General features: G+C 39.4%; 1 protein-coding gene across 1 annotated transcript in view; it reads left to right on the top strand.

Annotated features, from left to right (window-relative positions):
- The first annotated feature begins 158 nt into the window (after positions 1 to 158).
- The window catches only part of IMPG2 (interphotoreceptor matrix proteoglycan 2), a 56,709-nt gene continuing 30,174 nt past the window's right edge, over positions 159 to 26,693 (top strand). The window contains exons 1-5 of the mRNA XM_027727538.2: positions 159 to 1,823; positions 3,121 to 3,381; positions 12,922 to 13,088; positions 21,319 to 21,350; positions 21,443 to 21,466. Coding sequence (XP_027583339.2) covers positions 1,751 to 1,823; positions 3,121 to 3,381; positions 12,922 to 13,088; positions 21,319 to 21,350; positions 21,443 to 21,466 — 557 coding nt within the window. The 5' untranslated portion in view covers positions 159 to 1,750. The remainder of the gene's footprint in view (positions 1,824 to 3,120; positions 3,382 to 12,921; positions 13,089 to 21,318; positions 21,351 to 21,442; positions 21,467 to 26,693) is intronic.

Here is a 26,693-nt window from a genome sequence, read left to right as displayed (position 1 = left end):
AACCATAGTATAGAAAAATTTTGACAGAGATATAAAGGAGTTGGGTTTTATACTATTCACATTCTCAGTGCCTTTGAGTACTTTGCTGATGAAAGAAACAGCGATGCTGTAAATCTAAAAACTCTCCAGGAAAGCTTTTAATTGGGTTTTATGCTTTTAATTGGGTTTCATACTTTTACTGAAGTATGTGTATTCTGAGAATTGTCTGTAAAAGGATTAGTTGTCACGTATTCTGGGCACCATTGCAAGGCTGGTCCTGTGCCGTTCAGTTTTCAGCTCCAGTGTGGTGACTGCACGTGATGGTGCTGCCAGCATTGTAGTTAGCTTGACAGAGACAGACTAGCTCAACAGTGATGGTTTGATAGATCAAAAATGTCTGATTGTAAGAAAACTGGGGTCGTTTGAGTAGCTCAGTGGTTAAACTGAAAGTGTAATGTAATAGGTTTGTGGGGGGAAAAAAAACAACCGAAGAACATATATTGATGTTTTGAAAAATACCAACTGGAATCTGTTTCATGTCAGAAGACAGAGCCTAAAAACAAATTATCAGTATTAATACTGATAATTCCTGATATGTGAGTCCCTGGGAGCTCAAAAGAGCAGCTGGAAGAGAGGAGTGAGCACTGTATGCTTAAGCTGCTCTGTACAAAAGCTCTGCAGACAGATACCTGGGAAGCCTTGGGAATCCAGCTTGGAAATGCTTACACAAAACCACTACCAAAAATAGTCACTTCAGACAAAACAGCAGTTTGTTCAGATTGATCTGAACGCAGTAACCAGCAAGTCCTGAGTACCACTACCCAGGAGACAGCCCTGGAGATCTCCTAGTTGTCTGAATACAGTCTGCCATTGCAGGACAGCTTCTGTACACGTTTCCGCAGCGACCTGACCCCGGACAGGATGTGCTCCTGAGAGTGCTGCTGCTTTCCAGTACTCTCTCCTTTCTGTACTTGTCCTTAGCTGATGATCTCTTCAGGTGTCTACACTGATTTGTTCCTACTGCTTGTGTCAGGTAATACCTGAACAGAGATGAAAGAATCACAGCCTGCCCTGGATTTATCTTTGGAGGAAGCACTGTTTTTGGGATGCAGGGGATAGTGGTGTAAGACTTTCTCCTTTAGCACAAACTTGGGCAGCAGCCCTGTCACCAGAAAAAACAGTCCTACAGAAAGGTTGCTTCAGTGCTTACACATGCAATGGTGTTTAAGTGAACCATACATTTATGTATGTGTATATATTTGTATAGGCAGAAGACAAAGCGCACTGAGACCTTCCACTGGAGACTAGCATGCTCCCTCTAATGCTTTGTGGTCAACATGGTTTTAAAAAAGAGAAGAAATGGAAAGGCCAATGAAAAAACGTGGTTAATTGGATGTGAAAGGTGCTGTCCTTGTTTGGACTGTCTGTTAATGGTATGACAAGCTCTGGTAAAGAGCTTAGCTGGTCAGATTAAAATTAAAAAATTGTGTCAGTCCATCTGCTACCTCCCAGGAGTTCACTTCAATCACCTTTTCTTGTTTCTTCACTGAAGTGGAATACTGTCTTTGAAAAGAACATTCCCAGGATGTCTTGGTTGACTTGTTTTACCTAATGTTTTCTCCGAAGATAATGATATGTGACGTCAAGACGTTTTCAAGAAGGGCAATGCTCTTGTTTGGTTCAACACTACCTTAAAGGCAACAGCTCTTTTGCTAAAAGGGATTTTTTTTTTTTTTGCTTTTTTATTTATTTTTTTTATACACAAATAAGTATGTTTGGCTTAATTTGGAAAATCTTTCTTTGCCTTCCGGGAATGATTAACGCCGATCTTCAGGTAGTTGCAGGTAATGCAGAAATCTTACTTATGTACTTGTTTTCTAAGTTTACTTATGGCAGTGTGTAGAATTAGAAATACGTCTCTGCTTTAATTGTAACAAAGGGGGCTAATACAGAGAAATGTTTGGTCAAATCTGTGCCTTGATAGCAGTGTAAATATGGAATATTTAGAGTGATTTCCACGAAGCGTAACAGCACATTTGTGGTTTTTTGAGTGGAGGCAATTTTTCTAACTTTGGGAGATGTTAAACACTGGTAATTTTTTTCTTCCTTATTGATTTTGTATTAGATCTTAAAAAGTAAGGTTCTGTCTTCTGCTTATGGACACTGAATACGTGTCAGTTTGAGTAAAGATTGGGATTTTGCCTTAGTGACATTTTTGATGTTCTTTTCTCCCTCTGATGTACCATCTGGTGGTGATCTTCTGCACTAGAGCTGACTATTAATATAACATCAAAATAATCCCAGTCTTCATCTTTCAGTCATAGAAGTCAAAGGTGCTACTGACTTTGAAGTTGCAGAATAAACTCATAATCTGTGGAATGAAAAATGCCATAGAGTTATTACTGTTCTTTCTCCAATAAATAATTTCTTGTGATTCTTCTTCAGGCATGTTTTCTGGGGAAAAAGTTAAAGAGGTTGAATTAAATAATTTTGGATCAGCTGACTGTGAAGGATAGAGAACTAGACTGTCAGACTAAATCCCAATATACACATTCTATCCTAAACTGTTTCCACAAGTTTCCTCTGGAATGATGTGGAACAACTAGTATAAGAGGAAATTAACCAAACCCCTAAAGCTGATGAGCTCTTTTATTACTTTTTTTTCCCTTTGCTCTAGTTGAGTAGGGACCTGTCTCATAGCAGTGAAAGGTGTACCTGTTAGCTGTCCGTTCAAGCAGCTTTTCTTTTTGCAAGAGTTATAAATGTTTCCTGTGAAAAGAAAGTGTAATAAGAGTAGTCCTTAATTTATGACTTATTTAATTTCTGGTCCTGAAAGCTTCTAAATACATTTTTATTCACAAATATAGTCCCATTGACTTAGCCAAGCCAAATCACAGAAGGGAAGTCAACCAAAAAGCATTAGAATTCAAAGGGTTAGAGCTTTGGGCTGTGTAACCATTTGATGGGATGCTGTAAAGAGCTTAAGGTTGTTTATAATAGGACAGTCATACAGACAGGTTCTGTTAACAGAAAAAAGCACAGTTTTGTCCTCCAGGGACGATAGAAATGGCATGAAGATACATATGTATGATTTCATCATTATCGCATTTGAGAAATTCATTTGTGATTTTAATTTTACAGCAGAAGTTTATTCAGCTACAGGAGGAGGACAGGCTAAAGGTGTTTCACCAACCCCTCAGCTCAGTGGCTGGCAGTTGGCAAACCCTTCTCTACCTCCTGAGTTGAAAAAGCCCAATGGCATCATGGAGGCTGAACAGTTCAACAGGCATTTGCTGTTACGAAGGAAGCGATCCATTCTGTTTCCCAGTGGAGTTAAGATCTGCCCTGATGAATCTATTGAGCAGGCTATTGCCAACCACCTGAAATATTTCAGGCTCAGAGGTAAGTGACTGTAAATCTCATGGATGCAAAGAACATGTAATTATGAAAATAAATAGATTAAGCTTTTAAACACAGTAAATATGAGGCCATAGGAAATACATTATTACCCAAGAAATTAATTTTCTGTGATAATCTTCCTTAAGAGAGCTGTTCTGAGCTAAAAACCCACCTTCTGGTTACACTCATAAGAACTCTGGGTCCCTGGAACCTCAGTGTTTAATAAACTCATCCTTTCTCACAGAACAGTTTGAATGCTGAGAAAAACAGGGTTTTAGCAGGTTATGCAGGTTAGCTAAATGAATGTTTTTTATTTAGTATTCTTCAAGTGCTAGCAGAATTCACTGGGAAACCAGTCAGAAGAGTCAAATCTGAGGCATTGGTGTCTCAAGCATGTGACTTTTGACTGTGGCTGGTCACACAAAGCATAGTATGTTCTGTCTAGAAAGCCAATCTCTGTGTATCAGGCTGTAGTGTAGTAGACAAGAAGCCTCTCTTTTAAGATATGGGAGTTGGACAGAGCTTTCCCTGAAAAGTTGAAATATTCTTTCACTTGATGAAATATTAGAGCAATATGATGTACCTCAAACCATTCTGGCTGACAACACTGAAGTGGGGTGTCACATGCAGTACCTTCTGGTATTTGTGTCTTTGTATCGTAGCATTCAAAAAGTTTGTAGTATCTTAACATTTGTACATGTGCAAAATGGCAAAGAGGTGCTGTCACAGGAGAAGGAAGGATGTTCAGAGACTCATTTTTAGTGAGACTTGATTGCCTATAGAAGAAACTAACTGGTAATACAGTTAATTCACTTAGAGAAGTGAAAAACGATTAGAAGCAGGAGTTGCTTAGTGTCTGCATAAAAGTAAACATAAAGAATATACTTGGAGGACAAAGTGGAATTATATGAGATTAGACCCTTATTCAAATATGAATTGTGCCCAGCTGGCAAGGGATGTTGACATTGGTGATCATGCTGGCAGTTTGACAGGCTTTGCCATCTTCCTGTTTATTTCCACCTAATAGTACTCAACTACTCTTTGCTTTGCTCCCAATGAATCCATACATACTGTGTGCTTTAAACTGCAATCACCCCTCAATTGTCTGTGATATTGACACATAAGGACAATATCAAGTAAGCAAAAGTGTGAGCGATAATAAAGAAGAAAAATCCATAAATTATGTTGTGAAAGTGTATATAGGACTTAATGATCCTAGGCTGAACCAAAAATCCACCTATTCCATCTGCTTCCTTACTGGGCTTAACAGCTTTCACAAGCCACAAGGATTTCTTGAGCACAAATGCTATGACAATCCTAAGCACTTTTAACTTAAAACTTTTGAAAAAGGTCTTTGCAAGTAGCAGGGGTGACTTTAAGTAGCAGCTGGTAGAGCAAGATCTGGTTCAAGCAGCTTGTCATCTTCATTTTGGTAGGAGCAACACTTTGCACCCTGTTTGGTGGTGTCTAGTTAATCACATCCTGAGTAAATACACCTGAGGTACATGAGAGTTGATGTGCTGTGGGATAGGTTTGTGTGACAAGGTTTTGGTAGTAGGGGGCTACAGGGGTGACTTCTCTGAGAAGCTGCCAGAAGCTTCCCCCATGTCCAGTAGAGGCAATTCCAGCTGGCTCCAAGACAGACCTGCTGCTGGCCAAGGCTGATCCCATCAGCAACAGTGGCAACACCTCTGGAGTAACATATCTAAGAAAGGGAAAAAGCTGCTGCAGAACAGCAATTGCAGTTGAAGAGTGAGAATGTGTGAGAGAAACAGCTGTGATGAACTGATCACAGCCCCAATCCCTTATCCCCCTGTACCACTGCAGGTGAGGAGTTAGAGAAAACCAGAAGTGAAGTTAAGCCTGGGAAGAAGGGAGAGGTGGGAGGAAGGTGTTTCAAGGTGTTTCAAGATTCGTTTTTGTTTCTCATTGTCCTGCTCAGATTTGATTGGTAGTAAATTAAACAAATATCCCTAAGTTGAGCCTGTCTTGCCCATAACAGTAACTGGTGAGTTGTCTCTCCCTGTCCTTTTCTTGACTCACAAGCCTTTTGTTATATTTTCTCTCCTCTGTCTGACTGTGGAAGGAAGTGGTAGCACAGGTTTGGTGGGCACCTGATGTCCAGCCAGAGTCAACCCTTCATTCACAGTAAAACCGTTTCCTGCGTATTACTGAATTATATACAATGTTTCTATTAGCTAGCTGAATCACCACAGTCCCCTGTCAACAAAACAGTCCTAGGAAAGAGCGTGGTCACTGTCACTCAGAGACCAGCTGCTGTCAGTGACTAGTAAAGTAACTGACCACAAGGGGAATAAATATGAATGTACACAGAATCTGCTGAATTTTTGAATCCCAGTGTGTATTTTTAGAATCTTCTTTTTATTCTGTATCTGCTGAAATAAGAAATTGCTTCGATCTCCCATACTTTCTCTGGAAAGGATGGTTTCAATACAATCTATTCTTTCCTTGGTTTTGTTTTACTGTCAGCAATAAACAGTGCCACTACCTTGCAAGGAAAGGTCGATTGCTATTTTGATGGAAGATCTTGTTAGAAAAGCAGAAAAGGTTTGCATGTGCTGATTATCCAGATTATGTTTGTTCTATCTGTGTCTACCTTAGAAGGAAACAGGTGGGAGTATAATTATCTACCTGTAGCTCCTAGTTTTATTTACTTTTGCTAGCTGGCAAAAGCCTCTGTAAGTGTCAGAGACTGACAGATGAACGCTTCTGTCATAGGCTTTAAGGAAGTGCTTATGTCGTGTTGCTGTAGGCTTAACAGCTTTTTTTTTTTTTCTCTGACTACAACATCTGGATTTCAGATAGTGAGTGGGCTGTGTATGGTAATACCTATTATGAATAGTGATGTTCTTTACTGCTCACAGGGAAATGATAGTCTGAGCCCCAATCAAGTAAAATTTATTACACAAAAAATAGTCATACCCTCTCAGACCAAAAGTCTGTTGTGACCAGTCACCTTATGTAGACAATTCAGTGAATCTGTCCATTCTCTGTTGTGTAAATTGCTGGTAGATGGCTGAGGATTGTAATAGACTTAGCAGGTTAAACAGAAACAATATAAAGATTACAAAATAGCATGACTTGTACTGTTTCCCTGTCCCATGCCTGTTAATTGGGTAAAGAGAGGCTGCTGGATTCTGCTGGATTCTAACACCATGGTTCAGGGTAATACTGTTTCTCTCTGCCATCTCTGAGATGTAATTACTCTGGTGGCTACCTTTGCTAAATTCTGTTAACAACTTTTCCTGCTGTGACCTCTGTCTTAAACTATTCAGTGTATGCTTGTGAGCAAGTACATCTTTTCGCATGAGTAAATCAGATAGTCTCTCTGCCAGAACTGTGTTTGTCAGCCAGAACTTCAGATAAAGTTGAACATCTAAGGATAGCTTTTGAAGATAGTGACCAAACAAGGAAATAGAGGGCATTGTAGTGTGTCATAGCTGATGAGGCACGCAGGCATTTTTGAACTTTGGAAAGAGTAAAAACTGTTTCTCGGGAATTAAATGCTATGTATGATTATAATCCCCAAATTTGGTAATCTTGGGCATGGCACTGTGCTTGCTCATCTTCCCATTTCTTGGGTTCCTTCAAATCTGTTTACTTAAGCATTAGGAATAATGTTATCTTCTGCACATTGACAGAGTAAAGACTAAAGTTTCCATTTGATACTGAAATCCTAAATGTTATAGATTATTCAGATCTTGCTAATAATGATGAAAGCAAACAGTCAAGTCAGAAAAAGTACCTGGCTAAAAAAACCATTCAATAAATAAAGAATCTGGCTGAGTGAGCCTTTTTTCCCGTTTTCCCCCTCATCCCTGGCACGTATTATGCATAGTTCTTACCCTGCAATAAATTTTTGAAGTTTATTTGTAGAAGGACTAATTCTGACTCCCTCTGCATTTGAATTTTTAGATGTCAGTATATGCTTCTAAGAAGCTTGACTTTTTCCATGAAGAACACTCCTTTGTTGTTACTGAAGTATTACTGGTGAAAATAGTTTGTGAGCTAGAGATTAGTATGTTAGTGTTCAAAGAAAAAATCTTTCATGTGGATTAGCTAATTCACACTCAACTCGTTGTCAATTTAATATCCTGGTGTGTTTTATAAATTGTTTAAGGGTTGCTGTGTTATAGGCCATAAACAATAGCATTTCAGCAATAGATGAGTCATTTCTCTGCCTGTGTGTATTAGTTCATTTAACAAGTGCTAACGAAGTCTTTGCAGGGAAGACCTCTTAGGAGGTGTCTGTCACTTTAGTCTTAATCAAACCCCTCTGCAATTAAGCCATTCAGTTGTGCAGAAATTGTTAGAGAGGAGGAGTTATTGGTCTCATGTTGCCTCAAAATAGAATTTTCAACCTGATTCAGTGCTCCTAGCCACCATACACGATTCAACTCTTAAGAAGCACTAATGAGATTTAACTTGGATTACACTCCAGCACTGCCCACTTACACAAATGGCCAGAAAGCCACCCTACCCCCTACAGGGTGCTCAGTGCTGTCATGTGGTGCCCCTTCTGTTAACCTCAGAAATCCCTGAGCACAGACTGAGTGTAATAGGCTAATTGTCTCTGTTTGAGAGATAAATGAATCCCCAATGGTAAAGCTTGAACCACAAGAATGCTGTGTCCTACCCAGGTGCATGAGATGTGTTGCCATACTGGAGAATTTCAGAAAGAGTGAGAGAGATCATCTCATCACATCACAGCTCTTAGCCAGAGGCTTTGAAAACAGCGATTAAGTCTTTAAGAAAGGAAGCTTGAAATAAATTTTTTTCACTCCTTCCTGCAGATTTCTAACACTGAAAAGAGCTTGTGCCTGCCTATGTGGAATTTTTTTGACTGAAACACAACTATCTTAAGCTTTTCAGGATATTCTCTGTTGTCTGTGAGCATCACTTGAGTGTAAACACTGCATTTGAAGTAGACAAGCTCCCAAGAGCTGGGCTTTTCGCCTTTTGAATCAGATATGCTAGCAAACAAGTTATATGGTCTTACAACATGTCCAGCTTTCTGAAGCAGCCTTTGAAACCTGTTATGGCCTTTAAAGGTCGAGACATTGCCTACTTTAAGTCCTTGTGACACTTGGCTCAAGCAGAAGTTTGCACAAGGGCATGGACCACACATTCCAGTCTTTCAATTTTCTCCCGTCTCCCCTCTCACCTTGAAGATGATTATCTAAATGATGAGCTAAGTGACTTTTAATTTCCAAGGTTTTTCAGGATGGAGTACATGGAAAATGTAGTACGTGTATACAAAGTGTACTTTGGAGACAAACTGCACAACAAGCCATGTGATTTGCATTCCTGGTTTCAATTCTGGTTTATTGTGCCAGTCAGTTACATGTCTTCGGCATACCTGTTTCCTTTCCTGTAGTCAGCTGGAATGATCACATCCCCGTAGCAGGAAGTCTCTCTTTATGTCATAAGCCTTCATTTCTTTAACATTTGAATTACTCAGAGGAAAATTGCAAGGTAGCCAAGAGATGTTTCAACAGTAAAATACAAATTATTTATTATTGCAGCCATGGGATGACAGAAGAAATTTCCTAGAAGAGCTTACCTTCCCATCTATGAGTAGCTTCAAGACCCTTAGCTCACTGCCTTAAAAGATTGGTCTCAATTTTATGATTCTTTTTATCTGTTTTGTTTGCTGGGGATTAAAGGCCTCATTGCAAATCCTGTCTCCTCCAGGGCCCGGTGCTCCTAATGCTGTCCCGCATATCTGCACCAGTGGCCAACCCTGTAACGGGCTAGTGAAAGTGTGGCATGAGATCTAGCCATGAAGACTGGCTGGCTCTTCACACGTGCCCTGAGGGCTGATCTGCTGTTCAGGTGGCATGTGGCAATGCTGCTGGGTCTGCTCAGCCATTCCTTCCTGATGCTGGCAGGACTGGCTGCTTGACTGGTTGTTTTTAAGACCTTCATAGCTAGTCTTAGGAACATAAATCCTGGAAAGATCATAATGCAAAGCCTATTCAACAGCTTCAGTCACAACTCTGAACTGTTGGGCTCCTGGCAAGTTATTATAAGCTCTAACGTGGCAATTTTTCTTCCATTCCCTATCTACTGTAAATGTTTTATATTTAAAAGTCAGTTACATTTCTAATTAAAAAGTTTAAGGGGTAAACTGTTTGGTTCCCCCGACTCTCATTTTCTTTCATTTTCTCTTTTGGTTTCAAGGAGTTTTTATTTTATTTTAAATCTTAGTCAAAAGCTGCTTCACATATTGTCAGCATATGTAGACAGTGTATGTGACACAGATACTGGCAAGTTTCTGGAAGGTCAGAAAGAAAAGATAGTGAGTTATTTTTATACAGTAAGCTAGAGTTATTTACTGAAGCTTCCAGTAAAGTCCTTTTTATCTTTATGGTTTCATGCTCCAACTTTTGCCTACAGAGTCTCAGAATGCTTAAAATCTAGTTAATGAAAAACATATTTTTCTTATATGGGAGTTCTCAAGAATTTGTTGATAAGAAACCTTGGAAAACCTCCCTAGTAAAGAAAAACCAAAAACCTATCACGGGGTGGAATCCACCTTCAAGTTAAAAACTGGTTAATCACATTTATTAGGTGACTTGAATGCACTATGAGCATAGTGTCTCTTCAGTTCCCTGTGTGGCCACGTCAATGAAGCTGGCTCCTGGCTTCAAAGAACTAGCTCCTTTTTTGACATATCTGAAGCAGTGATGGGAGAGAGAATTGTGCTTGTTTCCCTTACATATATGTGGTTTGAACCACACCAAATAAACTGTGCTGCTCTCTTTCTGCGCTTGGAATCGCAACTCTCATCTACCTACAAAACGATGAAAACATTTATGACAAAGACTGAAACAAAATTGTTTTCTTAACTGGGCTTTGAATTTGTTCTTGAACACCATATAGATAAGCCTATCTGGGGATGGTTTTTGTGTTGAGCCCTTACAACCTGGATTTGTTATCCTGTAAAGCAATCCCCCGGTTTACAAACTGACCAGTTGGAATAAATAGGACAACGACAAGATGGACTGTGTGTCAACAAGGTTGCAGGGTGAGTGTGTTGGCAAGCAGCTCACCATGGCTGAGGATCTGGTTTCAAGTATTAAATGGCAGTTGTGGTAGATGTTTGCCTGCTTTTAATCCCTCCCTGTGTGTCAGAACTAACACACTCTCATACTGCACAGGAGGAAGAAATGTGCCCACCTTTTCCTTCTGAATACAGACGGAATTTGCACCCTGTTGTCCAGCTTGTTACTGCTCACCTCAGTGGAAACAGCTAGGTAGGACAGGCTAGAGAGAACAAAATATGACTCCTTATCCACGTCCCACTTCCTTCTTCCACAGAATCCATGACTGTGTTCTGACAACTTAGGTCTAATTAACGGGCTTGGAGCCCACAGATGGCACAAAGCTTTTGGGACTGGAATTCAGTGGGGTGTCTAATTCCAAATGAAAGGACACACAACAAATCCTTAATCTATTGGGAGCCAATTGGAACAACTGTTCATATGGGAGCAGCTTGTATTCAGGCAAGACACTGTCTCATCACATTTATTTTAAACTTATTTAAGAGCATTAAGGAAAACTGTCTTCAATTACTTGCAACTGGAAAGCCAGTCCTTTGCCTGTTGCCCTTTGAAAACTGTAGGATTAGACAGTGTCACTGCAATGTGCAAGCTCTTTTGTCATAGCTTCAGTTCTTACTGACAGTCTGCTGAGGACTTATCCCAGCCCAAGGGAGTAATCTCATTCCAGGATTGTTGCTTTATAATGTTGCACCTGGAGTGAAAGATCCATTAGTCAAAGTCTAGTATACAAGTATCACCAAAAGAAATGAGAGCCTTAGTGTAGGCTTCTGGATTTGATACTAGACTTCAGTCTTTTCCCAGATGCCTAGCTCTTACAAGTGGGATGGTAGAGAGAATACTGCAGATGTTGTTCTGCCTCAGGAAGCTTATTAGTACTCTAGCAGGATCCAGAAATCCCAGAGCAGGATTATGGCTTCATTGCCTGAGGTCTCTGCAGAGGTCATACGGAAATGTGGTCCCTGCCTAAAGAATTTTGCAAGGGTAACTTGAGGGGACGATATGAGATGGTACGTGGATGCCTGTCAATTTGTTTCTGATTAATGAAGATGCAGAAGTGAAACTGATTGGAAACATATCCAGTACTTTCCAAATTAGTGGTTTTTACAACTGCCTGTAGAGGTTCTGGAATAGTATTACACTATTGACAGTTAATAATGCAGAATTTGGGGACCGTGTTCTTCTCTGGTCATACATATCAAAGGAGCTACAAGGCTGATCTCCCCACAGGAAAGCTGTCAGGAGTTTGGCATAGAAATGAGACATATCTGTGTATCTGCAGAGTTCCACAATGGAGAAATGGTCTCAACTGCTCTGATAAACTAAAATTCAAGGTTGAAAAAAAGAAAAGAACTTCTTCTCCATGGTACCATCCAGTGTGCCAGAATCAGCTAAGCTTTAAGGGTGTTACTGCATGGGAAACAGTTCCTTAAGGTTATTATTTGCAAAGCCTTTGCATTTAAGAAAAATGTCTATCTCTTAGTTGAATGAAAATATGTTTCCATATGTAATCTATGTGTTAAGTTTTACACATGCACATAAAAACAATTTTGGAATCCAGAATACAAAGTATCAAGAATAAATAACAGTAAGGTGCTGGTTTTGGCAGCCTAGAGTTAATTTTTAAATTGATTGAAGAAAATGACTTTCTGAAAATAGATTCATGGGCAGTCTCCTGTAGGGTTTTGCTTACGACGTCAGGACTCTCCCGGAACACAAAGCATTCCTCTACTGGGCTGCCTCTATATAAACAGTGAGATCAGATCAAGGCCAAAAAGCAGGTTTATCTGCCACTACTCCAGCCTGGCATTTGTTGTGAGTGATTTTTAGAGTTCACCTTTTAATGTCATTCTCCTCTAGGACACAGGGAAAATCCTATAAATCTTCCTCTCTTCCAGTTATCCTGGATCACAGAGAGGTTCTTGCTTAAGGGTAGTGTGACCAACTGCTCTGATTGGCAAAGAGCACATGCGAGATAGAGATCGGGAGGTTAAAGCAGCCAGGATAGTACAAGATAATTTAACCCCTAATTCTCAGTCTGACTGTTGAGAGCTGTCCAGTTCTTTCTCAGTGGATATATGCAGTAGGGTTAGAGCTTGCCTTATTTCTTAGCATATTATTGTCTTTTCATCATCCTGCCTTGTTTTTCAAGTTATTCATGCGACTATAATTCCTAAAACACATTTTAAATTCTGTGTAAAGATGAGTCCAAAGGAATTGTTCCTACTTGAGCCTCTAAAACTTTGAATGGTGCCACTATCATTCTTACAAATTAAGTTCCAGCTCTACTTTCTGTGAGGACATTTGCCATACTATTTTGATTTTCGAAGTTTTCTAATTTGACCCATTGATCAAAGAGCAGTTTCACTCAGTAAAAATACTATTGTTCTTGATGGTTGTTAGGAAACTACGGAAGCACTCCTATTATACTAACACTAGACCTTTCTTGTGCCTTCAGTGTGTCAGGAAACAGTGTGGGAGGTCTTCAAGACGTTCTGGGACAGACTGCCAGAGCGTGAAGAATATAATGCCTGGATGAGCCTGTGTGAGGAAGGAATAATGAGTATCTTTGAAATGGGCACAAACTTCAGTCAGTCTGAGGAGCACCGGAGTCTGATTGTGAAGGTGGGTACAGCACCTGCTTGGTGTTTTCTCGTGGGTGAGAACATGATGTCCCACTGCAATGTGGAACTTGGCATATCACAGGCAGTAATGTGGAGAGCCCTTAAAATGAACAGGCATGAGTATTCCAGCTCTTGGATCCATAGTTCTGAGATCGGTTCCAAAAGTTATGGCTGATCTAATGGAGAGGGAAGCAACAGCGATGAAGAGAATGTTGTTTTCCATAAGTGTGTTCCTGACAAGTAGATGGTGTCTGACACCTTATCTGAAAAGGCAGCATGACATGAGTCGGGCTGTGGCATGTTTCCCCCTGTGGCATGTAGCTGCCTTCCTGCTCTGAGCTGCACACGGAGATGCCTTCAGTCCAACTGGCACTTTGAAGCAGGAAGCTCTGAGCTGTATTTCTGATGCTACCAAGACATATGGCAAAATTGCCTGTTTGATGTTCTATAGGTTTGTGTTGTCTGCACACTGCTGCCTGACTGAAATGAGAGTACCTAAAAACATAAAAAGCTTTGGTGTCCTATGAAGGCAATTGATAACATTGTCACCATGGGGAGTTGCAGAGGTTAAAATCAGAGTACGAGTGTAAGACAAGGTAATAAAAAAATGCTGAATATCTTGGTATATTGTCTGTTATTTCAGTTTGAGCAAGCTTATTTTACCTTAAAGATAACAAAGGGGGCATTAAGCCAAACTAAAGAACCCTATCTCAAATGAAGTACCAAGATGTATTTTCAGGAGTTTGTGAATTTTAAAATTAAGTGCTTTGTATTCATCTAAGATACAGTAGATAGCTTAATTTCTCTGGATAAAAGGCTGTCTTAAAATGTATGGTGGCTTGTGGACTTCCTTAAGATTAGAGTGTCTTCTACTTTTGAAAGCTAATGGATGAGTAGTTTTATGAAACTTATGATAAGCCTTAAATGTGTGATCCTATAGGATCAGTGATTTTCAGCCAGTGTGGACGCACTGACTTTTTTCCCTTCTGTTCTTTTATGGACCTGTATGCTAGGAATGTGCACTAAAGAATGTGAATATGAAACTGTTGTGGATAATGAAAAGAAGGTGTTTTGTTTGTTTGTTTGTTTTCTCCTGAGCCTGCATGTTAGTCTTCACAGGTGATGCCAGCCAGTTTGCTTCTGTGATGTGTGATGATGCTGTTATCCTTAGAAGACTTTGCAAAAAGATTGAGAGAAATAAAATTCATTCGATTTGATTTTTTTATGTGTAGAGTGCATGTATCATTGTTTTATGTGAGATTTTGGCAGTGAGATGATCTATAGTGGCAGCATATTAAAAGAAATCAAAATGACTCTTGCAAAGAGGATGATGCATCTAGCTTCCCACTGCTGCTCTACCTTTTTGGGTATGGCTCTGCAGCATTACAGTGGAGTCAGATAAAGTGTTCTGTGTTTGATCTGGTTTGTGTGTAATTTAGGTTTCATTTTTCCTGTAGATGGATATATTCCTTTCAGCATTGCAATATTCTGGAAAAAGACTGTTCATCCTTCTATTTGCTTTAAGCACAGTTGGCAAAAGGTGACAATTGTTGGGCTGATTTGATGGCAGACTAGTCAGTGATAAGACGGACTGAATGCTGTCACCACTGTGCTCCACATAAAATGTCACAAATCTGTCAGGTGATTTTTTTTGTTGAAATAAAATCCTGAACTCAATTTAACTTTGAACCAAAGACTGAAGGCAATAGCACTCTCTTACATCCTCCAATCAGCCACCTTCAAAAGATCCAATGGTGTATTTTTGAATACATAGGTCAGAGTGTGAGTTTAATTGTTAGCTCTAGTACTGACTCACCATTCTCATCTGTGCTCATGCACAAAATTTTTGTCAGTGTGAAACCTTTTGAAGTTCGAACAGATCCAGTGAATACATCTCTGCTTTTAAGAACATCCTTCTTCCTACCCTCTTGTTCTTTCCACTCTCACCAGCTAAGTTGACCAAGTTGTGTGGTCAAACCTTTCCACTGTTTGAGGTTTTGTTTCCCTCTCATTACAGCATGTTCCTTCATTTGTTCATGGTCAGCTGTTGCCATTTGTTTTTCCATTTCTTAAACTTGATCTTTAAAGTGCTGAGCACTTCTCATCCAAGGGCTGCCATCATGTCACAGTGCACAGTACTCTGTAGTGTGCAAGTGTGATACATGTGAAGAGTAGTTTTTTTGTTTGGCCATTACATGCCTCATTAAATACCACTTCTCTCTAATCTTCCTCTGCTCTTTAGTGTCTGTAAATCAGCTGTGGTTAATTCCAAGAGTTTAGTTCAGAGCATGCAGCTGATAAAGGTAATTCTGCTTTTCTTTTGGCTGTTAGTGCCATACCATTGCTCTACTGCCTCTTTTATATTGGGCATGTTGGCAGTTTCTGACAGTCTTGTTTCAGAGTGTCTTTTTGCATTACTTTTTGGTAGATAGCAACATGAAATTTAATTTTTAGATGTCCTGCATGCTGTGAATTTTCCATTTCTCTCTCTTGAAAGAGGTTCAGCATATCTAAAAATTAGGAAAAATAAATCTGTGGGGTTTCCAAGCTGAATCTTCGTCCAAATCCATAGTAAAATGCAGCTTAAAGCATGATATTGGAGTGCTTCCAGGGTAAAGTTCTGTCTGCCTCCCGCATTTCCAATGTGGGCATGTATTAGGGCAAATCCATCCTTTATGGCAGATTACATGTCACAATTTCTACTTCTCCAGACTTCAATCAAATTTCAGAAAATAAAGTTTTACTGAGTTGCTGTTCCTTATGGATCTGATGACAATCTACAATGACAAGACATTGAGAAAAGGTGTCATGAGAAATGAAGAATTAAGGGAGCTCCCATAACTTAATCTGTTGAGCAAATACTCAACTATACCTGCTAAGGGCTCATATACAGCCCCAGGTGTATAACAAAGCATATGTGACAGTGTTGGGCATATGAAATGGGACAACATGGATTAGGTTATGAATTCTTTTCAAAGGAAGCAGGTCTGTGTGATTTTTGGTTTCTGGTGAGAGAGAGAGGTTTGTGCTGTGTGCACTTTTTAGTGGGTCTGAGAGCCACAAGTTAAACTCAAAGTTAGCCCTGGAAAGGAGTTGTAGCACAGCTTTGTTTGAGAACCAAAATGCAGTTTGCCCAGGAATCTCCAAAACTGTGATGAGAGGTGCTAACCTACCAAAAAGCAGCTTGAAAAGCTCCTGGGACAAGATACAAACCCCACGATGGTGTTGACTCATCAGTACTTTTATTTAGTATTGACTTTCCAGCCCATCAGCAGCTCCATCTGTTTCAGAGTATTTGCAGCACAGACTAACTGCTCAGTGACAGATTAGGGTAAAAAGGGCAGAAGACTTAGGATGCCTGAATGGGCAGCATAACAAAACACCTCCTTAGCATGCTGAAATGGGCACTTAGCAGTGTAAAATAAGTGATTTTGCCTGAGTTCTGAGAGCTGTGTTCAAAGATGGGATGCAGCATCCCAGCGATGTAATTTGTAACCACTTACTCCTAGTGCTGTAGTTTGAATACCTCACAGAAGTAGATGATTTTGTCTTCCCAAGATTCCTGCAGCAGAAACACTCCTTCTGCAGTCTCTCGTCTTCCTGCTCTGTGAACTAACCATTGTCCTTTTCTGTTTAATCACAGAATATTCTGAGTTGGAAGAGACCCACAAGGATCATCAAATCCAACTCCTAAATGAATGGCCCATACAAGGTCAAACCCACAATCCTGGTGTTATTAGCACCATGCTCTAACCAAATGAGCCAGTCTCAGAGTCAATCAAATGTCCCAACCACAGTTTCCAGTCCTTTACATTTTTTATTTTGCATAGAACACCTCCAGATTCTTCTAGACCTGGAAAAAAAGCAGACCCTGTCTGCTCTTTCACACTCCCCATGCCCCCTTATGGATGCAAAAAAGAAAATCCCTTGCCCTCCTTCGAGCCATAATGTCAGATTTCCTTCACCTTTGCTCTTGTCCCTACACTTACTGTTCTCCTATTGACTTACACTCTTTTAATTGCAAGGTTTATCCTTCTCTAACTTAAAAAGAAAACCCCACACCCTTTGCCACAAATATGCAAATAGAATAATTACCTTTAGTTGCTTCTTCAAATATTGCCTCATCTCTCTTCCATCTCTTAGGCAATTTCTCTGGTCATTCTGCTCCAATTCCAGCCTAAATCTTCCTTTTTGATCTCTCCTTTGCACCTGACAGAGCACAAAAACTGTCAGCCATGAAGTCTGTGTTCATCTCTTTCCAGGCAGAGCTTAGAACCGATGCTTCATCCTCATCAACCCTGTCCAATTAGATCCTTTACTTTGCAAGTCTCTAGTTTTTCTTTATTTTCTGTGTTTTGCTCTTTGTTTCTAGATAGCACTGCCTAACACACTGAAGAATCACTTCTGTATTGAAAGTTCACCTCTGCTGTGAAGCTGTCTGTTCCACTAAGCTGTCCATGTTATCTCTCTTATTGTAGGCCGTATTTTTACCTTACCTGTCAGGGATGTGCCTCAGAGCGCTGCTCCCCATCCTTTCTTTCCCTACAATTTCAGTTGTGGACATTGTGATCCCTTTCCTTGAATTATCCCCAGTGCTGTGGCCTTGTCTTCATGAGAGCATGGTTCTGCCATGCACCATGGTGGGACAGGCAGAGAGAGAGTCATTTCTTGGTATGACTTTCCTGTTGTAAATTAAGTGTATATGTGGTGTTAAATCAAATATGCTTGGTACAATACTACACAGATAGGATTAAACTAATATGAGATTATTTCAGATCTCCTTGACATTTCCTCCACCTTTTTCTCCTTCGTGGCATTACTTCCAAGATATTTTGTCTTCTATGCATAACAACTGTCTCTTAGAATCAGGCAAGAGTATCCTATATAATTGCTTTTCTGCAAGTTCATAAACTGACAAAAGCTCATTTGACAAAAGCTGATTTGTGGTATTGTGGTAGCTTGTATTCAATGTTCTGGACTTGTATTAATTTGTGAAAATTTTGCATTATATAAAACTAACTGTTCAGAAAGGGGAATGTTAGTGCAAATGACACAAAACTCAGCTCCCAGCTTTAGAAGAATTGGTATAATAATGATGTTAGGAAGAGAACTAATTTTGTACAAAGCATCTGCCAGAGGTAGCTTCACTTAGTAAAAGCTCCCCTTGAGTTTTGGTGTGGCTGCTGCTGTTGTGTAGAGCTATTTATAGATCATTTCCAGTATTCAAAGACATTAACTAATCTTTGCAGGTCCTTGTGCAGGAGGTGTGTTTCTAACTCCAGCTTCTTAATGACGGAACTGAGTCAGAGAGTTGAGGTGTTTTGGCAAAGGCTATTCTGTAATAAATGAGAAACAAAGCCAATATTAGAACTCTAGAGCCTGTGTCTTCTAATTAGGGGAAAAAGGTGCCTGTTCACAATGAAGTTGGAAGTATGTCAGTGCTTGCCCACACCCCAGGCTGGAATGCAAATTAGACCTTTAATAGAGGAAGACAGTCACACTACAAACTATTACAGACTGTGCTAGTTTAGCCATAGGGAATGCTTTGTTTTTACATCCTAGGTTGAAAAAAACCCTACATTTAACAATATAAAAAACTAGGCTTATATTTCAGTCTGTAGGACTGATCCAAAATGTGTGAATCTGTTTTTCAGTCCTCTGTAGACTGTAAGAAGCTGAAGACTGGGTATTCAGATCAAACTTTTCTTTTGAATTTGCTGTAAATGCTAAGATTTTACCCCTGGCATAAAACTGCAAGGTGGTAATTGTCTGTGTGCAAGATTTGTATTGGCATATGGGTTTTGATGGGTGATGGGTGATGGTCATACTTTTATCAACTCATTTGTAATTCAAAGTTTATGCCTTTTTTTTTAAAAAAGCTTTACAGCATTATATAGCAAACAAATATGAAGTGACAGTTTTTACCATTATTTTGCAAAGCTGCTGTTGAATCTAGTGGGATATTTCATCTGAGAAAGCATGGTGAAAAGTCCAGTCATTTAAATGGCCATTTAAAGAATGTAATCCTTTAAAGGTAATTTATTTCATGAAATGTGATCAGTAGTGAAGAGAGAATATTCTGTCCTGAACTAGGTGAATTAAGGAAAGTCCAGCTACCCTATGCAGAGGCTATCATTCACAGGCAATCATAGAGTCTTAGGCTGTGCTAGTTTACTGCAAAATTGGATGAGAACTTAGTAATTTGATGCCCTTTTAAAAGCATAAATGTGGAGACAGTGTGTAATGTTTGTTTTTCTAGTCCTTGGCTGTTAAAATAATAATTTGACATTTCAGATTTGGTTCTTAGAAGTTCATCTTATAATTTATGGAATAGATAACTTGGAAATAACAAGAAATGTTGGTTAAGTCCAGGGACCCAGGCTCAGGAAATCTGGGAGCCCCCAGCTCCTCAGGCTACCCTGCAACAGACTTTTCATCCAGGCATCCCTCACTGGGGCACCTTGCTCTAAGAGGTGTTTAGGATTACACTGACCTCTGCTGTCAGTGACCTTTGAGGACTCGTGAGTAAAGCTGCTGGGTACAGACTAGCAGGTGGTATTGAAAAGATATGTGAGGCCTGTAATAACCAGAATTGTTTTTAATAGCACCTACAAACCGTCTTGACTGCCTGAGAATGGAATAAAGTCTCCTTTTCTAACAAACAAACACTTTTTACTGTATGAGCTACTACTTATAGATAACTTTTCAAAATCTTGTAGAGAGGGAATCAGTCTCTCTGTTCCTTGTAGATCCCAGTGCACTAAGGCTGAGTACAAGCACTATATAGAGCAGTGTAGTGACCCCTTATAAAACCATCCAAGGTCCAGTATAGCTTTAGTGGCCCCAAGTTAGAGTTTTCACTGTAGACTACCTAGTTTCTGTGTTTGTCACTTAAAACTAGTCTCACTGGGTCTTACTTTTTCATACTAAAGTATCTCCAGATGCTTCATTTAATGGACCTGTATAATAAATGTTGGTCAAAGAACATGCTAAAAAGCAAACTGACTGAACTTTGTATTTTGGCAAGCCGTCCTCAGGCTGATATCCAAGCTGCCTGCCATTCTAGCTGTGATCACACTTAATGTCCACGGATGTCCTGGAAAGAAGAGAAGCGTAGTCATTGACATGGCTCCAAATCAATAATGACTGAATTTCGACACTTCCCTAGAAAAACAGGTGAAGAGATAATGAGCAGGTTAACCTGCTCAAGAAGTCTCTTTTGTCTTTTCACTCCTCCTTCACAAGAAGAATGATGAGGTTACCTTGGAGTGACAATCCTTAGGTACTGAATACATATGAGTGTTTTGCAGAGAAGTTTTCAAAGTGGAAATAGTATGTGTTGAGTTTATTGTATTTTAATTTCAAAGGAGATACTTGAGTTGATCCACTTTGTGTTGTTTTTACTGAAAAATATATCTGCATTGATCATATAAAAAAAGCCAACCCAATAAACACTCTGCCAAACAATCCCTTCCCACCACTAAAACAGAGAAGCAGAAATTTTTTAGCTGGACAATAATTTTCTATAAGTATTTTGTATTCTGTTCACATTGGTACAGCAGCAGGATACAGCATTATTTCTCAACAGCTATCATGCTGCAAACTGCTGAGGACCTACTCCTCTTCTTGTGGCATTCCTCCCAGAATCTCCTGTGTGTCTTATGTAGAACCAATGGCACTAATGCCACAAGAATTTTGATGGAAAAAATATGAATTGCATAGCTCTGCTTAGTCTTTATACACCAGTACAGGAAAAAATGTCATCCCTATCACTTGTATAACCTTAAACAAAGTCATCAGATTAATCCTCGTATGTTACTTTAAGATGTAACTGTACTTTCAAAAGATGGTTTTATATCTATAGACAAGTAGCAGAAGTAATATTGTATTTCTGAAGACTACTTGCTTAAAAGCATCTTGTTGCTGGCCTCCTCTGGGTTGAGAGAATGTTGTACCTGTAGGACAATGCAGGACAATGTAGAAATGCAGAGCATCTCTGACAAACCTAGTACTCTTTACAGTGTCTAATGTTGAATTTCAGTTGTATTTTGGAAATGTAGGACATATTTTCTTTTCAGTGGGGACTTTGTTAATAAATTTTGAACTTAACAAATGAAAACACAGAGAATAGAATTATTTTGGCACAGAGAAGGAAATAAACTGCATTTCAATTCCTTTCACTTTATGTTACTCAAATATACTTAGGACTTGTTTGTTTGTTTGTTTTCCAGAAACTGTCCTATATAAAGGAAGCAATGGGCAGGTGAGTGTCTGTGTTCTCCTTGCATTTTATTCTCTCTGGAGATAACAACTGGGGTTGTGACATTTTGTAACCTTTTCTCTTTTCATTGTCAGCTCCTGCACTGATTGGGCATGTGGGTAAGTAATTTTCCCTTTCTAAAGGCTCCTAATAGGTCGTTTCTCTGGTTTTTGCTGCTGCTGGAGTTGATTTGTGCACTGAAGATGAACAAAATTCACCTTTGTGCAAAAGGGCATATAGAAAAGTACAGCAGAGAAATCTGATAGTTCTTGCATGTGAACCTCTGTCCTGGCGTGCTTGGCATGCTCAAAATATCTCAGCCAATCTGGGGCTTGTACGTCTGCTTAAGTATGTCATCACCTTGTTGACCATCAGGCTGTCAGGTGCAGATGCAGGCTATTTACCTGAAGAGGTTTAGTGGGGGAGATCTATTTCGGGAAAAAGATGTGTCCACAGTTACTTATGTTAGTGTCCTGGTTATCCTGCAAACCTTTCCCAAAGGCTTTCAGGTAGTTCTAGTCATTGTTACAGGAAAAAAAATAAATTTTGAAACGCTCTTTTAAAAACAGCTTCTGAGAGATGTGTTGTGAAAACAGTTACAAGAGAATTGGCTGCTTGGACTCCTCATGCTTTTAACAAGGCAATAAACCTGAAAACTGGTCTGATTTGTGGCTTCTTTGTACCAAAGTGAACCTGAACTTGACATGTTATTTTCATGTCTTTTTGAACTGAACAGAAAACCAGTTCAAATTATTATTGCTTCTTTCCTACTCAGAACGTAATCTAAGCTGTTATTTTCAGGGCAATTCAAACCCAAACAACCTGGTGCTGAACGCATCTGAAAAACTGGCATGTTCAATTCCTTGCTTTACAGGCTACATAAAGCTATGATAAGTATGAGTAATTAATTTACTGGGAAGAGTAATAACAGAATTCTAAAAAAACCCTCAACTTCCCAATCAGGTATCCTCATAATTATTTCATAACAACACTATATATTAAAATTAATAACATGAGACGATAAGGGCAAATGTGATTCCTAAAAGATTGGTTTCTCTCTGTTCTGTGGAGCTGAATGCTCCTTTGACAAGAGCACTCCCCAAAGCCTCCAGGTCAGCTGGGTAGCATACATGTCTTCTGAAGAAGTTTGAGTTTGAAAGCCTACTGCATTCATCCGTATGATCATTCACAAAATCAAGTAAATGTAGAGATATGCAAGAAGAATTGGAGTCACTGCCTGCACTGGGCTAAATCACAGAACAGTGCAAAAAGCCCAGCATTTTCAAGGTGGATCAGAGTGATTAATGTACAAAAGCCATCTTACCAAGTGTTTTGTGGCAGGCATTAAAGGGGCTCCAGTAGAAAATTGGCAAACTTTTCCAACTCAATTCACTGTGGGGCTGTATTGCATCTTTCTCAGAAATACACTGCTTTTATCCCAGTATATGTTGCTTCAGACTGTTTATAGCTTTAGGATGGGATCTTTATAATCACCATCAGTTTAAAGTTTGGGTTTAATATATCTTTTCCTCTAGAAGTTGTTTGTGTTGTGCTTGGAAACTGTAGTGGTTTGCAGCATAAAGAGCATGATACAGGATTGAAGCAGTGAGAGAAACAGGTAGATTTGCTCTGGGTGATGGAGCATCAGAAAGAAATTAATATAAATTATTTTGGCAATATTAAAGAATCCAAACTTATTCTCAAAACATTCTGGACATCTTAGAGCATTTGTGGTTTATGATGTGAAGTTTGTAAGCCAGAGGTGTATAAAAAAACAAAGCCATGGTTGCCATGGGTAGATGTCTCATCTAACTTAAGATGTCTTTAATCAAGAGCAGTAAGTGAGCCACCTCAGTGCTGCCAACAGCCCATGTTATTATTTCCTGCAAAATTAACCTCTAACTACACATCAGAATAAAATGAAGACCTTTTAAAAATGTTCTGTAAGAACCCAACCCAGAATCACCACCAGCCTCTAAGGCAGTGTGGGAAATCCAGTGTCAAGTCCCTCCTGCACAGGAGGAGAGGTGAGTACAGTTCTGCCATTTCCTGGGCATTGCTGTCCTTGCCTGCTGGCACACATGTGCACAGAGAGGCTGGTCCAGTGCAGGGCACTGCTGGGGTTTGAATGTGGCTGATTTGCCACTCATCTGTGTCATCTGTGTCAAAATAGGCAACTGTTCTGGTCTCGTCTCAAGGGACGGCAGGACTATCCTAAATATCTAGATATCCAGGGTATGATAAATATCTAGATATCCAGATGAGATGTTCAGGTGAGGTACCCCCATTACCAGGGAGGGACAGGCTACTCCAGATGATGCTTTGAAGTGGGGGTCTAGCAGGAGTCTTTGCTTTGTCCTCTGGTGAGTTCCAATGTCTCTGGTAACTGTGCAGAAGCAGTCACTTCACTTTGGAAGCCTGGCACTAGGCAGATTTCTCAGTCTGTTTTCTCACTGATAAGAGCAGGAAATTTTGCAGTAGAGGTTCATGTTCTGGAGCATAGCCCCCACAAAGAAACTAAAAGAGTACTATCTTTTTATGAGGTTTGCCCAATCTACTTTTTCCTGTGAAACTTTTTTTTCTTTGAAACAGTTTTGTAATTTAGGGCTGACCTGGAATGGAAGACAGGCCCTTGATATCTGTTGATCATTTTAACTATACTACTAGATCAAATCAAAACCACGCTGAAAGCTATGAACAGCTATAGAATTGCAGCTATGACTTAAATAATTTAATACAACTCATATAATCCTACCTAGATGTCAACATTGTGTCTCTCTCTAGCTGGAAAAAGCTGATTTCAGCTAGTTCAGTGCTAGGATAGTTTTAGTGTAGCCTACAGAAAGGTGTTTTGTACTATTGTAATTTAGTTCCCAGAATAACTCTCAATCCGGCATTACTGACAATTACGTAACAGCAGGATGAAAGTTTGTTCCCGTAAGGTTAGTGCACTTGTTCACACGGGTTAAATGCTCAGGTACCCTGGCCTTTTAAGGAACTGAAGGATTAAACTGAGTACCACTGAGGACAAAAACCTCAAAAGGAAAAGTAATATAATATGACACAATCCAGATGTGTACACAGCAACCCAGTGGACATGTGAAGGTTTTGTCCCAGATGGAAGTGTGGAAGCACTACATCAGACTTTTACTGATTGCTTTATTCAGTAGGCCATTGGAACTTTGCATGATGAAATTCTGTCTCTTAATATTGGAGTGTGTGTCATGACAACAGGACAGTCCTTTTGTCTAAGGCAGACCTTGAGAATCAACCAATGGCAAAGGAGTAGCACAGAATTGTTGTGGTAGAAAACTAGAGCTTTTATGCCAGAGCCTCACTTGATTTCTGTAAGCACAATAACATACTGAGGAAAAGATCAAGAGTATAATAGGATAGTTGAAAAGGATTAAGATAATGCACTACTTTTTCACTTCTTCAGAAGCAGCTCTTAATGTCAGATTAAATAAATAGAGGCATACGTCCTTTCTGATGGTACTTGTTGATTCTGAACTCACTGAAATTAGTCTTAGTAAATAATTTCAAGACTTCCTTTGTTCTGTTCATGTCCTCTGCCTTGAAATAAATTGGCAAATTTAGGATCCCTATTTCATCAGTGGTGGCAGCAAAGGTGGTTGATGTATCAACTCAGATTTTCTACTGTTTATCTAAATGTGCTTTATGAAAGAAAAAGAGTTTGTCTTCTGTGCTGGGATCATTTCATCAGTTCAGCAGTTCTGCCTGCAGTGAAGTAGAAATGTACCTGAGCTTCTTTACTGTTTGCATGTGGACTTGGCAATTATATTGCTCGTTTCAGAAATTTTTTCTTATCTGCACGGCTTTACCACTTGTGAAGAGTTCCACACTGCTTCTTTTCAGTTGTGTATTTTCTTTTGTGCTCCCTACTGTCTGTTAGCAAATATGAAAGGTCTGACCTGCTTTAATTAAAACAAAAATAGATCAAAATTCAAGAACCACCTAAATGAAAACTAAGACAAATGCATGTACAATTTGAAAGGAGAAGAATCTGAATACAAGGCTCAGTCTTGCATTCTGAACTTGAATACTTTTTAAATTGCATAGTTAGTTCAAGGCTGTGTAATTAAAATATTTAAAAATGAGAAAATCAGACAATAAAATGGTTTTCCTTTCTTTGTGCAATATGAACATTGAAGTAATATTGTTCAAGAAAAATAAATACTTGACATAGCAAATTAGACTTTAAAACATTCAAATTGATAAACAATGTTATAAATAATTGAAAAACTGATGGATGTCCAGAACAGGTACTACAAATTTGAAGGTGTTCAACCACAAAGTTAAACCTTGAAGAGAAATGTAGAGAAAAATCTAATACCTTTTATAGAATTTCATGGGGACCTGTGAAATGGTATCACTGGTGCCCCATTTGACAGGTTCAGAGTGTTGTTTCTCCTCAGTAACGCAGTATGGCTGCACATAAAGAACCTGTTTAGGCTCTATGGTTGTCTTTGAGTCAATGGAACTCTGTACATGCTTTGGTGGACTGGAACCTATCAAGTCTTCTCCTGACATGACTGATGTCACACAGAAGTGCGTACCATGGGGTTTGAAAAAAGGGGAGTGTAGGCAGTGTTTGTGAACTGTGTTTGCTGTATTGATATGTATAGGCTGTCCATAAGCACTGTTTGCTTCAGATCAACTTCCGAGGCTCTTATGGATCTTATCTTACACCTGCCTAGAACCTGCTGTCTAACAGAGCTGTGTGATCTGAAAGCGGTTGTTTCCCTCAAGGAAACACAAGTGCAGTGTTGTTCGTTCTGGTGCTTAGACAGTCTGCTTGTGTGTATTCCTTCCTGCATCTCCATACATATGTGTATATTTTTATATTTTGCTTACTGCTCAGCCAAGATGATCCAGGGCATGACTCATGCAGGTAGGACAATAGAAATTACATTTCATATGTCTGTGTCTCAAATTCAAAATAAACTCTTGCTAGAATACAGTCCCTCCACCTGGAATGGCTTGCTTGTGTAGGTAGAATTAAAAATAAAGTTTGGACCCTGGATTAATCCTGGGGCAAACAAAAAAAAAATCGCTTGTATTTTAAGTGATGTAACTGAAGGGGAATTTGAATCTATGTTTAGCTTGAAAAGTGGTGTGTTCAAACAAATCAGCGTATGCTTTGCCATGTGCATTTTGAGTGATTTCCTTAGAGATGCCTAGTACTATTGCTGCTTTTTTAGGAGATCAATAAAGTGGGCATTTGAAAAATTAATATGTTAACGGAAGTAGAAGTCTAAAAGAAATGCATGCAAAAAGAAAGCAAACCTCACCATTCTGGTAAAGCCATAAAAAAACCCAACACTG

This window comes from Pipra filicauda, unplaced genomic scaffold, assembly GCF_003945595.2.
Source record: "Pipra filicauda isolate LSUMZ 115617 unplaced genomic scaffold, ASM394559v2 scaffold64_size3178608_pilon, whole genome shotgun sequence".
NCBI lineage: Eukaryota > Metazoa > Chordata > Aves > Passeriformes > Pipridae > Pipra > Pipra filicauda.
Note: the sequence above shows the minus strand (reverse complement) of the source record. Positions and strands in the feature narration are given on the sequence as shown.